Source organism: Gossypium hirsutum, chromosome A13, assembly GCF_007990345.1.
Source record: "Gossypium hirsutum isolate 1008001.06 chromosome A13, Gossypium_hirsutum_v2.1, whole genome shotgun sequence".
NCBI classification, from domain to species: domain Eukaryota; kingdom Viridiplantae; phylum Streptophyta; class Magnoliopsida; order Malvales; family Malvaceae; genus Gossypium; species Gossypium hirsutum.
The window spans coordinates 98,981,805-98,996,321 of record NC_053436.1 but is presented as its reverse complement, the minus strand read 5'-3'; the positions used below and the strand labels follow the sequence as shown (position 1 = coordinate 98,996,321).

The window sequence follows — 14,517 nt, the reverse complement described above, 5'->3', positions numbered from 1 at the left end:
GCGTCATCAGATACAAAAGAAGGGCAAAACCAGATAAATAATAGGCTGTTCAACGACCACGTCAGTTAATAGAAGCGACCAATGTAGAAATGGCTCTTGAGGTCGTGTGCTTCTACTAAGAATTCCTATCCATCGTTGCTCATTTAAAACAAAAATTAGTTCATAATTTGAAAAATACGGAAAAATTTACATGTTGAAATTCCAACATAAATGTATAAACTAACAGGGTCAAGTACCAATTCAACAAAATATAATGATTTGAATCTACAAAAGAATTCATGTTGAAGTTGAGCATCCAACAAAAATGGTCTTTTTTAAGTTTCAACCAACAGAGCAGTGAGCAGATGAGATCTCCATTTCTGCATCATAAATAACCGGGAAATATATTATATGTAAAAACATTGTGCCAAATGATACGACAAAAGACTTTTGAATGGTGGAGCTGCTACAAGATGATGTTAGTTTTACATGGGACTACTTAGCCTTCTTAAGGAGGATAGAAGTCCTAAACTTTGCGTCGTCCCTAATGAAGCTCCACCACAGGCAGGTAAGTGGAATAGTTGTGGCATGCCATATAGCATGAGCATCAAAGAATCCTTGATAAGGAGGGAAATCATAGATCTCCAAAAGCATTGCAAGCCCCCCTCCAACCACCACCACCCACAACTTCCAGCGAGAAGGATGGTGAGTAATACCAACCCAGATTGCCCAAATGAGAAGTTGAGCAACCCCAATGGCTACACAAACTTTCATGTTCCACCCTGCACAAATGTTTCATAACATGTTATTCTGGCTAATAGTGCAAGAAAATCATGTTTAAAAGGGAAAAAAAAATACAACACTCCAAGGGCATGGAGCTGTCCAATTTTGTATTCTTAATGAGAGAAGTGACATTGCACACAGTTGAGGAAATAAAATGGAGTATCTTCTAGCACGTTATATAATTAGAACATATTATGTACACCTAAACCCACGGACATAATGTACACTTAAACCCTCAGATACTGAAAAAATGTTAGAAGTAGAAACAAGCTATCAAAAGAACATAGATCTTACCATAGTCAAAGGTATAAAAGTTGAGGTACAATATATGAGTAGTTACAAAGGCAAGAAATGGAGCGGCAACCATGACTCTAGCAGCCTCAACTCTCACATTGAAACTTCTTAGTATGGATACAATAAGAGAGTACCCAAGCAGTGCCACAGCAGATGAGTAGTCTAACTTTTCTGTTAAATCCACATCACTGCAGTTCAAACAAACATATCAGGGTCAGAACAAGACCATCATTTGGGTGTACGTGGAGTTGCTCGCAGAAAGGGAGAGAGAACTTAGAGTTTCTAGGCACGTGTGTGACTTATGATTAAGCCAACTAAGCCAAATATTTTCCAATCTAGACAAGACATTGAGGGAAATGCAACATTCCTACCAACGGACAGACAGAATGCATTAAAATGAAAAAAGAAAAAAATATCCAGCTGGTAGGTAAAATGACAAATTAAATTCCTCTACCGTCCTGTTCTCCTGCACACCTACGACATTGGATACCTTAAGCTAGACATCACAATGAGGATACAATCTTCTAAACACAAGGAAAACCTCACAAAAAGGTAAAAACATATCATGTCTGATACATCGGACTCTGACACTTGAACCCAAGCACATGCAACACAGAACACAGACTTGAGTAAGGAGAGAAACAAAACTAGGTTCTGTTTAAAATGCCAAATCAGGATCTGACTTTGCAAGGTAATAATGGGGCAAGAAGGATCTTATTTGCCATATTAGTTTCTTTCGGTTCCCCTTGTTACATTAGTTTTATGATTTTATAAAAGCAAACAAAATATCCATCCAAACCGAAAAATATAAAAGCTGTAAGTTTGCAGGTACCACTCAAAAGAACCACACATGTCGTTGATGCAAAGTTCCAAAGACATTTATTTCTGGGAAATAGGAGAAGTGGAGAATGGAAAATTTTATTACCGACTGTGGAAAACAGCACTCCAGAGCCATGAGTTCATTGCCAAAAGTCCATATATGTGCCACAAACTTGCATATTCATAGTATGCTTTCTTATCTTGTCTCAAAGGCAAGTTATAGTAAAGAAGGATGAAGAAAGATAGCCAACCATGAAAATGCATTGCTAGGTTGAGTGCAGAGAATGCTACAGAAGCTGGTTCCTGAGCAAATAAACAGCAAAGTCAAGATGAATACTGCAAAAAGAAGTCGCTAAAATTCCATAAAAAAAAAAGGAAAAATGCTTGATGGAGTAAAAAGAAAAGAAAAGAGCAAACCTGAATTCCAAAAACTCGCGTGAAGGGCCATTTACCATGATACTTGACAGGTCCATGACCAACTGCTTCCCTTTCTTTCTCTCTGTCAATCATACAATTGTAACGACAGTCACTTTGGCAATCCCATTGTTTCCACTTCAAGTAAAGTGGCTCTTGCATATACCATGGACCATCATTGGCAACACCATCGGAAGGAAACTTGCAGTGTGGAAAGCATGTTCCCCCAGCACAACCAGTTTTCTCGCATTCTGCCACACAACCCCTAAAATTCAAACAATCCATGTTTAGACTACCTAATTGTCTAATCATTTCACACAAAATGGTATAGGAATCAGGATTAAATTATTTTCAAGTTAGAGAAAAAGGAGTATGGCATATTGCAATCCACAACAAAGAACACCCTTACCCCATTTCAAATTACAAAGAAATAAGATGGGTTAAAATATGCCTACAGTCCCCGTACTTTTTGAAAATTAGGAATTTAGTCCCTCTACTTTTAAGATTTCAAAATTCAGGCCTAACTGTTAATATTGTTTTTTTTTTTGGTTAAATTCAGGTTAATTACAGCATCTTTTTTTAATTATATGGCTATCAAGTAAGTAGTTTTTATTATTATTTCAAAATGTCAAAGCAACCAATTTAACAAAAAAGAAAAGAAAAGAAAAAGTAACAGCATTAACAGTTGAACCTAAATTTTGAAATTTGAAAGTAGAGAAACTAAATTCCTCAAAATAAAAGTATAGGGAATAAATTCCTAAATTTCGAAAACTACAGGGACTACAGGCACATTTCAACCAATAAGGTGCGACTCACTTTATTCCTCTTATCATTTATTTTCTTTAGACAGCTTTGCCAAAGCATAATGCTGTTAGATTACTCCTACAACCACAGTGAAATTATTGTGGATTCTTTTGTGGGCCGAACCTATGTTAGGAAAGGCCACTAATTTTGATTAAGGCTTAGTTTTCTTGATTAAGATCTTATTTTAGTCGAGCTCTTTCCTTGGGTTTCTTAATTGCAATTTTATTTCAATTAATTTCTTTACTTTCTAGAAAAGGTTTCCTGTTTATGTAATAAGATTGATCCTTATTTAAAGGGAGGTATGGAATAATAAAACCTAAGCAGAACTTTATCAAAAATGCGAAAAAGAGATCTTGATCTCTCTCTAACAAGTCCTAAGATTTCAGTCTCCCTTTGATGAGTTTGAACTGTCAACCACAATAGGTTGTTCAAGAAATCAAGACAAGGGGAAGACAACCTGACTTTGACTTCCCTGTCAATCGACCAGTGACACAATCCTATTCATGTATTCTTAACAATTTGGCATCAGAGCCTACCACAATGGGCAACTTCATACAAGCATTGTTACAGGAAAAGCGTTACAAAATCTCCAGTGGAAACTAAATTTAATGATGTGGAAAATCACATAGACAACCATCGTCAGCAAATGACTTTACAAATCCAGGAATAGATGAAACCTTAATTTTTTTACTTTAGGCAAATCAACAATCAGAGATGGTGACAAAAGCAGGAATACAATCTGACTATTGAGCATGTCTCCCACCAGCTGCTGGAGGAGACGACAGGTCACCTCAGGTACACAAAATTAGATTTCCCTACTTTTGATGGGTCCAAAGATGACTTGATTTGGCTCCACGCTGTGATAGTTCTTCGAAAGCCATCACACCAAGGAGGCAGGCCCGTTTGGCAGCCTTCCACAGACTGGGTGAGGCACAACTTTGGTATTATTAGCTTAAGTTGGATAGGCAAATGATGAACTAGTTAGAATTTCTCAATTATTACTCCCTCCGTTTTGGTCTTCCGATAAGCAGCAACCCATTGCGGGATTTGGTTAGCTTAAAATGGACAGAGACTATAGAGCTTAATCAGCGACAATTTTAGGAAAAGTTAGCATGAGCTAGTCAGTGTGTTCCAGTAGACCCAGATGTTGGATTATTCATGGCTGGACTTGATATTCCGTTCAACTAGATGTTCAAATGCACAAACCCCTTCATTTAACCATGGCTATAAGCCTCACTAGAGCCTTTGAATAGTGGCAACAAATGCTAAAGGTTGGGAATAAGTGTAGGGGAACTTGGCAAGGCAATTAGGATTGTTCTGATTCTCCTACTAATATGACAGTTCGGCATCCCAACCTTTAAGGGCAAAAATACGTTAGGAAGAAATGCTAAAGCAAATTCGGTAAATTCATCTACCTCTTTTATACAAAAATTATTAAGGCAGAAACAACTGAGAAAAGGCAAAGGACTTGTGTTATAAGTGTGATGAGTGGTATACAATTAGGCATCAATATAAGCTCTTTTGGTTGGAATTCTTTGACCATAATGACGCAGAACTAGAAACTGAAATTGAGACTAAACCAAGCTAATTTACACGATCAAGTTCATACTGACTTCAAAATTGAGAACAAGCTCTTTCTGCTGAAGGGAGTAATGTTGTGGACGCTTTTGTGGGCTAAACCTAAGTTAGGAAAGGCAATTGATTTCGATTCTCTAATTAAGACTTAGGTTTCTTGATTGCAATTTGATGTCAGTTGATTTCTTTTCGTAGGTTTCTTTATTAATTTTTTTCCTTTCTAGAATGGGTTTCCTTTTTACGTAAGAATAATAAAACCTACCTAGAATTTTATCAAAAACCCTAAAAAATATCTGGTTTATCTCTAAAACGAGTCCTAAGGTTTCAAACTCCCTTTGATGAGTTTGAACTGCCAACCACAACAGGTCATGCCAAAATCTAGATAAGGGGAAGACAGTTGACTACGCGTTCCCTGACAATTGTCTTGTGATATGATCCTGTTCGTGTATTCTTAACAGATATATCATATATGTGCATTTCTTCAAAATATAACTTTGCCAACATAAACAACTTTCATCTGATTTAGGTAGAAAATACAAACTGCTAATTACTTCCATAAATGTCCGACAAACCGGCAAAATCAAGACTTTACTTGAGGAAGCTCATATAAAATACACATGAAGTATTGTTGTGGATGAGTTTGTGATTTTATTTCAGTAGATTTCTCGATTGTGATTTTATTTTAATTGATTTCTTTCCTTAGGTTTCTCTATTGCGATTTCACTTTAGTTGATTTCTTTCCTTTCTAGAATATAGCAGTTTATTTTCGTTTATGAGGAGCCTAATTTATAGGGTTCCTAATCATGTAATAAGATTGGTCATTATTTAAAAGGGTGAATGGAATAACAAAAACCTAAGTTGAATTTTAGTCAAAACCCTAAAGGGATCCAGGTCTCTCTCTAACGAGTTCCAAAGTTTCAAGCTCCATCTGATGAGTTTGAATTGTCAATCAAATTAGGTCGTTGTGGAATTCAAGTTAAAGGAAAGACAATTGATCTCATTTTCCCTGTTAATCATATAGTGACACGATTCTATTCACATATTCATAACAAGTGCAACCTTGTAATTTAGATGAGCAATAGTTATGGTTCTTAGAGGTCATATCACCTATTGCAATTACCCTAGCACTGCAAGTTTGAGAAATTAAATGACAAAGTACCATGTATTACTCCTGTACAGGCTGCAAACTCTAGTATTTGTTTTCTTGTTATAATTCCCTTCTCAAGCATATTATAGTAAAATCAGTTCTTATTCTAGGAATCAATCAAGTAAAAAACTTATCCAGATAAACAATCATGTGTGAGAGGTTAAGACTAGTATCAACAACAATGACACAAGGTTCAATATCAGATATAGGTTTGGAAGGGTGTGAGAGTGTCTGATTAAATCTGAACAACTATTAAATGTATGCAGACATAAGTGCATATGGGTATTTATCATGAAATATGCACATACAAACAATGTCCTCATCCAAAGTATATAATTTGTTAAACATGGTTAACAAGGAAATATTTGTGGAATTGAAAACAAATATTTAAATTCCTACAGCAAAGTCTAAAAATATTCATAGAATTTCATGATCAATTAAGAGAAAAAAGAAAAGAAAAGAGAAACCGAATGAAGGATTAAGAAGTTCTTGTTTGTATATGCAGCCAATTAGAAGCCACAATGATGCACAATTATGTAAACACCGTCTAGTCTTGTGTTCTACTTTCATCCAAAAGGACCCATTCCAACGTTAAGCATCAATTAAATAATGGATACAATTTGCTTTATAAAGAAGGAAAATTGTAAAGCAACAAAGTCAGTAGTTTCCATGAGGTGCTAACCTTGATTACTTATCACCTGAACTAATGCACTCAGCTTTGAGTGCCTTGTTGAGCTACGTTGCCCTGACAGCTATGCAATCAATATAATACCTAGTCTCATCTAGGCAAGCTTTCAAGGACCTTGAAAGCTTGCTTTTAACCACAAAGATGAGTATAGTAACTTTATATTCTTCTCTCGCTAAAATCATTAAAAACTGAATGAAAAAATGCTAGACGTAACTCACAAATGCAAACACTTGCAATAAAAAAAAAACTTTAATTGTTGTGACCAACATAAGTTTGTCTTCAACTTGAAAGGAAATTACACTTATCTAGCCGAGGGACAAGCCAAGCAATCAAATATCAACCCTCATGAGCTCCATCATACATAAAGTCTCTTTAACTAACAGAAAAAGTTCACACTATATTAGTAAATGCATATTTGCTATGTGAACTCAAAGCAGCTCCTCCTCACATCCCCAGGTTTTACCAAGAAACCTTGAAATTTCTAAACTTACCCATAACCCATATGAAGCACATATCCATAAAGGGTGCAAAGACCAATTTTTGGGACTTGCATTAATAACATTTATAAAGCTAGTAATACTCAGTGGTGAATCACGAGTTTATCTTTTAAGGTAGCAACACAAACCAGTCACATTATGCATCCACTGCATTTCTTATTGAAGAAATTATCACTAACATTAACCAAATGAGTGGTATAACAATTATTTCTAATGCATGACTCCTTCCAATCTAAGTAAAATGCATTTGCAGTAGACACTGAAACTTCAAAACTTTACAGAACCTGATAAAGTCTCAAGATCCTTCAGCATATCCTTATCGAAAATCAATAATCAAGTATGGTTTTTTTATCGAAACGAACATTAAGCCACAGCAATTTCCCCCGGGTAGCTGGAAAATTGATTTCTTTTTTCCTACCATAAATAAACTTGTATGATGCATAAGCTAAAAAGTAGAACATTAATACATCAAGGGGGGGGGGCAGAGAATTAAGGGTGATGGAGAAAAATTAAAAAAGGAAAAAGAAAACCGAAAAACCTGTAACGTGGATCAGCATCACCAGCGCTAGCATCCAAGAGGCCAACAAGATATGAAAAAACCAGAAACAAAGCTATTGAATAACGATCTATCATCATCTGATTGAAAAAGTGTGAGTAGCAAACAACAAGTATCAGAAACCAAAAGAAACAGAGGAAATGGAGGCAATAAAAGTTTTGATGGGCAAGTTCAATATCAGGGTAATTTTGGTTTCTATGGGTTGGAAGAAGATGGAGAAAAAAGAAAGAATGGATAGATCAAAACAGGATTAAAAGAAAGCAAGAATATGAATAAAAAAGAGAGTAAATGGTTTACCTTTGGTTGGGCCGCTTGCTGGGATTGAGATTGCAGAGTTAGACTACATATAAGAATATATAAAGAAGAAGAAATACGTTGAGAAACGATAGCTGAAGCTGACTTCTTTGGACTTTACAGATTGGCTTTGGGAAAGAGAGAGAACGCCACTAGGCTGAAAATCGTGTGTGCATTCAAAGGGTATTAATGTTTTGGGGCCCAATTTCAGTTTTATTGGATTTATTTATTTATTTAGTTTTAGTTTCAAATGTTTGGCTCTTGTAGATTAGTTGGACCAACAACAGCTTCCATTAAGCCCAATATGTTGTCAAGAAGATTTTATTTCAATGATTGCTACGTGTTGGTGGCTGATTGGATGAAAATCACATCAGTTTTCCTGATAGTGTTTTAAAGTTAAAATTTAAAATTATATTATTGATTGGATTTTAATTTGATTGATATAAAAATTGTTATTAATGTAGGAGGACGTGAATTTGAGTGCATTATCTTTTTATTATAAGTTAAGAGAATTATATATAATTTTAAGCATTATGTCAAAAAATATACATATAAAAAGAAGATTAGTGTGAGAAATTTTAATGGAAGAAATTTTTGAAGTTGAAGTGCTTGAATTTATGAATGGTAATATACATATATAATTTTGCTCCTTGTATTCTTACCCATCATCCAAGTGACCAACATGTATTCTTTTCGACAACTCATGCACTCTTTCATCCTATTCTATTTATTATTTAACTAGTTTCTTTATATTAATTAAAATACAATTTATTTTTAATTTAATATTTAAAATATTCAAAAAATTAATGACACGTTGAGAAAATTTGAAAGTAAGAACATAGAAAAATATATGTTAAAAATGAAAAAAATTAAAATACTATTATTTAAAATAATTTAAAAGTTTTTTGGATATATGACTGATTGTTTTTTAGTTTAAATTATTTAAGAGATAGTAGATAAACTTTATATATATTAAAATTAAAAAATTGCTAACCCATGCATCTCTAGATAAACAAAATTAATTAGTAAATTGAAAAAGTTAATTAAATTTCCTAAAATATTGAAAGAATATATAATTGCAAAAGAGAAAAAAAATTTAAAACTTTTTTTTTCATATTTTGAAATTTTTTGTTTTTGTTTTTGTTTTCTTACATAAAAATTATATAAAAATTTCAAATTTTATCTAATTCTTTTAAATATTACTTAAATTTTCAAAAAATTATTTATTTAAAATTAATATGAAAGATATAATAATTCGATATAAAAATTATAAAAAAAAGTCAAGCATTAGCGGCGTTTATGAGAAAAACGTCGCAAAAAGTAAGCAGAATTTGAAAGAAAAAATATAGAAAAATATATGTTAAAAGTGAAAACAATTAAAATACTATTATTTTAAATAATTTAAATTTTTTTGGATATATGATTGATTTTTTTTAATTTTAGATATTAAATAATTTCTTATATAATTGTAAAAGAGATAATATTAATTTTAATATATTAAAATTATCAATATAGTTTAAATTATTTAAGAGATAATAGATAAACTTTATATATATTAAAATAAAAAAATTGTTAACCAATGCATCTCTAGAGATACAAAATTAATTAGTTTCCTAAAATATTGAAAGAATAAATAATTATAAAGGAGAATTTTTTTTCATATTTTGTTTTTGTTTTTTCTTTCTTACATAAAAAATTATATAAAAATTTCAAATTTTATTTAATTTTTTTAAATATTACTTAATTTTTCAAAAAATATTTATTTAAAATTGATATGAAAGATATAATAATTCAATATAAAAATTGTAAAAAAGTCAAGCATTTGCAGTGTTTATGAGAAAAATGCCGCAAAATGTAAGTAATAAAGGCGTTTTAAAAAAAATTAATTTATTTTAAACAAAATGGCGCCGTTTTGCCATAAACGCAGCTAATTTTTAGTTTTGATTGAAACAACGCCGTTTTATTTCTCTCCCCCCAATTCCCTTTTCTTTCTCAGCCTTTCTCAACCTGTTCTTCTATTTTATACCCGAAAATTCTCTCAACCTATTATTCTACTTTATTTCTCAGTCTATTCTTTGATTTTTCGAAACCCTAAACACCCAGTTTCCCTATGCCTAGCCACTCTACGTAGCACCGAACTCAGTCTTAGCAAATATGTGAGGTTTTTGATGTTTATTATTATTATTTGGGTTTGTTGAAATTTACTTCCTTTAATTTCCAATTGTGTTAAAATTTTAGAAATTTTAATTTGGATTTCTTATTTTTATTATATTAGTTTTCAATCGTCTTAGAAATTTTTGATGTTTTTTTGTTTGGGTTTCTTATTTCTATTATATTAGTTCAAATGTTTTTTTTTTAATTTGGGTGTTGTCGGTTATCTAAGTTCTTCGCTTATCAAGAGGCTCCTGGAAAGGGACACATTGTTCACGCAACTACAAGGAATTTGGTTAGTTTTTCTTCTCTCTTTGCTATCTTTGATTCATTTGTAGAAGGTGATGATTTTGTTTTGCTTTTATTAGGTAGAAACAATGATTACATTTGATTTTAGTGTCATTTTTCTTAATTCCTTTTGGGTTAGGATAAAATGAAAGTGGTGAGGAGCACAAACATTCCCTTTTTTACATGTATTCATTTTCCTTAAGCTGCCAAAATAACAAACTAAGGATTTCCAATTCTGTGAATTTTCTGAGAAACTTTTTATTATTATTGGGTGGGAAGAATGCTCTAAGTGTATGACTACTCAATTTATTTAAATTAAACCAATTTTGCTATTCATCTTCTCTTGTCTCCATCTATATAAAATTCTTTGTCTTTTATTCTATTTTTCAGGAAAAACTAAAATGAGAAAAAAAACTCTATCGTGAGTTTTTCCAATAGACCAATAAAATAAATAGAGTGAAAATCATATTAACATAAAAGTGAAATGATTTATGCATGCAAATAAAATATTTTGATATTTGTGAAAAATGTTCCCCCAAGTCATGATCAAAATGTTGAAAATTGCAGTCCAAAAAAATTTTCATTTGAAAATTTGAAGGTTGGATTTGGGGAAGTTTAGGTAAATTTTTACTCCCCCTTGTTAATATGTTTACTAAAATATTGCTGTTAAATTTATAATCATATTTTTAAACAATAATTTTAATTTGATAAGGTTTTATAACATATTTGTAATTGCACACTTAGATGATAGATTTTGGGTACAAGCACATCAATATGTTCTTTTTCACCGCGATTAATTGAACCATTACGCAAGTAAGTTTTAGAATTTGATAAATATTCATCTTTTTAATTTGTTTATCTTCTAACCAAGTAATCCACTTTTTAACATAGCGAGTACAAACAAGTCTTGAGATCTCGTTCACGCTCCCAAAGATTACAACATCGAGAGATTCATAAGTGTTCACAGAATCTTTTCATGAATGGTTAGGGCAAACAATATGCAACTGAAGCTTTCATTGACAAATATCTCATAACATTTATAATTAATCAATTTACTTTCGATTCAATAGGTTTGGAGTGGGAAGGACGTCAATGACGAAATTAAATGGCTTTCTCAAGGTCTGAATAGAGTAGTAAAAAGATATAATGCCTTCCTCATCAATGGATTCAGGTTTCATACAAAATCTTGCAAAAGATTGAGGTGGACTCAAAATTGTGGAATAGTTGTTAATTCTAGTTATGCTAGTGCTAGGGACAGTAATCTTGTTGAGGGAAATGTGGAGTATTATGGACTTCTTACTGACATTATTGAGTTGGATTACTATGGCAAATGGAAAGTTGTCTTATTTCGATATGATTGGGCTGATGTTAATACTGCTCGCGGAATTAAAAAAGATCAATTTGGTTTTACAATACTTCTCTCGATTAATTCACACTGGACAACAATTGATAGACGAGCCGTATGTATTTTCTTCTTAAGTGAAACAAGTTTTTTACTCAAAAGATCCAACTGATGAAGGTTGGTACGTTGTATCTTGTAACACCCCTAATGACTTGTTTAACATGAGCAATGGAAGTAGAGATGACATCGATGAAAGATCAGAAACTTTGCCTTTTCAAGAACAAAACTTAAATGAAACTATCCCTAGTACTAGTACACAATTTCAATAGGTTCGCCAGGATGTGGATGAAGATATTTACGAATTATGATGTAGTAAGATTTTACGATTTTTTAATTATATGTAATATTATAATTTAAATCTTGATCTTGTTAAATATTTTAGCTGTTTTATATGTACTATTATTGTTGTAATTAGTTACTAAAATTTCAACTATTTTATGTGTATTGCAGATAAAATGCCTAAAAGAAGATTGCAAGATCTAAATATTGTTCAAAATCCTCCAAATTTGGAAAAAACAAATAGTGAACAACAGACTACTATTAGATCTTTGAATGTTCCGAATACAGTTGACGAAGCTGCAGAAATTTAAAGTAATGTTACCTTTAATTTACATGCGTGTTGACTTTTATCATTGATTTTTGTTTTCAAATTCTTATATTATAATATATCATTTTTTTCAGTTGAAAGTGGTGGGACGTGCAAAACTCGAGGACATACACTATTAAAAGATTTATAAGAGTTAAATTCTGTCGAGCATGTCAAAGTAGCTAGAAACAATCTAGGTCAACCTATTGGATCAAAAGCTTGACTTTTAGCAAGATACTTGGGCATTATAGCACAAAATGCCAATCTGTTGCCTATGAACTACGAGTCATGGCATCATATGTCTGATAGTAACAAAAATCAAGCTCTCGATAATATTAAGGTAATAACATGAATGTAATTTATAATACTTTCGTTTAAGTTTCATTTATATTTACTTTCTAAACTTATATTATTTGGAGTAGAGATTTGCTTTGGAGGTCTCGGATAATTATGTGAATAAGGTATTAGGAAAAAAATGGAGAGACCATAAAAGTGCTTCAAAGAAGAAATATTTTAAGAAAAATATAAGCCTCGAAGAGAAATTGCGAAATGTCCCATCGGGAATGCTGATGTACCAATGAGAAGATGTAGTTAGATTTTGGAATTCAAAGAAAGGATAGGTATTACGTACTTCCAAACTCTTATAATTATTTCGGTTTATAGTATTTATTATATATGTAATAATAATTTCATAATGTAGAATCGTGAACAAGTTGGAACTACTAGTAGGCAAAAACAAAAATTCACGCACACAACTGAGTCGAAACGTTTTGCTTGTGTAGCTGAGGACGAGGTTTTTTAAATTTATAAGTTGTGTCAAATATTATTTACTTTCTACTAAATAATATTTTTACTATTATATTATAGGAATTGTCGTTTGGTCAAAAAGTTGGATGCCTTTAGCTTTTTGATATTACACATAGAAAGAAAGATGGATCTCCTATGACTATTGAAGCTACAGAAATTATAGTATATTTACTTAATAAAATTTGAATTATTTTAAATATTTATCGTGTTCAATTATAATGATTTAATTCGTAGTTTGTAATGCAAATAATGTTAAGTTATGTTGCATTTGTTTTGATTATATATTTTGTTTTTAACTCTTTGATTGATTTATTAGGATAAACTAAAGGATAAAAGGGCGGAGTATGAAGCGATCGCTTCGAGTGATGGTTCTGTTAATCTTGACAACACTGATAACTAAATTATTACTGAAGTTTTAGGTCTTGAAAGGCATGGTCGGGTTCGATTTCAAGGATCTTTTGTTAACCCAACCCAATATTTTAGATCCAGCTTGCAGCAATACATGCCTTTTGGGAGTCAGGCTCAAGCTGAAGTTTAGAGGTTAAAAGACCAGATGACTTAGAAGCAAGCGAGCACAGTTGAGTAAATTGCTCAACTTAAAGCAGAGGCAACATCGAGAGAAGCAGAGGTTTAAAGAAAATATGAAGAATTCCTACTACAACTTAAAGTGGAGGCAGCAGCGAGGGAAGCAGAGCAAAGCAAAAAATATGATACACTCTAGCTATAGCTTTAGAATATGATGAAGATGTTTTAGCAGTCGCATAATTCGCCATCTTAGACGTTTGTTTTCTTATTGTAAGAATATTTTAACATTATAACTTTTGAAAATAATAAATTTTGTTATTTCATTTATTAATTTAGATCATATACATATTTCTTTCGTTGGATTTGAAATATCATTTAAATGTGCAGTTTTTGGTTGGATTTGATGTTATAGGAAATTATGTTGACAATTCGGGTTCTATATGAATGAAAACGGGATGTTAAAAATCTGCTAAAGTTAGTGGCGTTTTTTCCACAAACGCCGCTAAAGAACATGACCTTTAGAGGTGTTTTTAGGAAAAGCGCCACTAAAAGTCATGTTCTTTAGCAGCATTTGTGGGATAAGCGCAGCTAAAGGTCATGTTCTTTAGCGACGTCTGTAGGTTAAGCGTCGCTAAAGGTTATGTTCTATAGCGACATTTTTCCACATAAACGCCGCAAAATTTAGCAGCGTTGTCTAAAACGGCGTTTTTTGCAGCGCTTATAAAAACACCGCAAATAATTTCAACGGCGCTTATAAGCTCCATTATAGGCCCAAAAAAAGGCCATTAAAAACCTGTTTTACTGTAATCCCTTATTAAACATTGTTTTCTTTGTTCCTTAATTTTTTTTCTTAGCATCAACTTTTAAATTGAATTGTCAATACAATTTATTACAAATATTTCACATGA

The 14,517-nt window shown here is 32.1% G+C and overlaps 1 protein-coding gene and 1 long non-coding RNA gene across 2 annotated transcripts; one reads left to right on the top strand and one right to left on the bottom strand.

The window, feature by feature from the left end:
* Positions 1–215: 215 nt before the first annotated feature.
* On the bottom strand, positions 216–7,998 carry LOC107912933 (post-GPI attachment to proteins factor 3). The gene is made up of 7 exons (XM_016841325.2): positions 7,854–7,998; positions 7,539–7,636; positions 2,293–2,554; positions 1,982–2,178; positions 1,057–1,244; positions 469–761; positions 216–359 (listed from the first exon to the last, which is right to left on the bottom strand). Exons 2-6 carry the CDS (start codon positions 7,634–7,636, stop codon positions 475–477), a joined length of 1,032 nt encoding a protein of 343 aa, XP_016696814.1. The 5' UTR covers positions 7,854–7,998; the 3' UTR covers positions 216–359; positions 469–474.
* A 1,845-nt stretch (positions 7,999–9,843) lies between these two features.
* On the top strand, positions 9,844–13,601 carry LOC107911339 (uncharacterized). Its single transcript, XR_001687846.2, has 5 exons — positions 9,844–10,006; positions 10,234–10,296; positions 12,142–12,282; positions 12,373–12,617; positions 13,401–13,601. It is a non-coding gene; the product is annotated as an uncharacterized lncRNA (long non-coding RNA).
* The last annotated feature ends 916 nt before the right edge of the window (positions 13,602–14,517 follow it).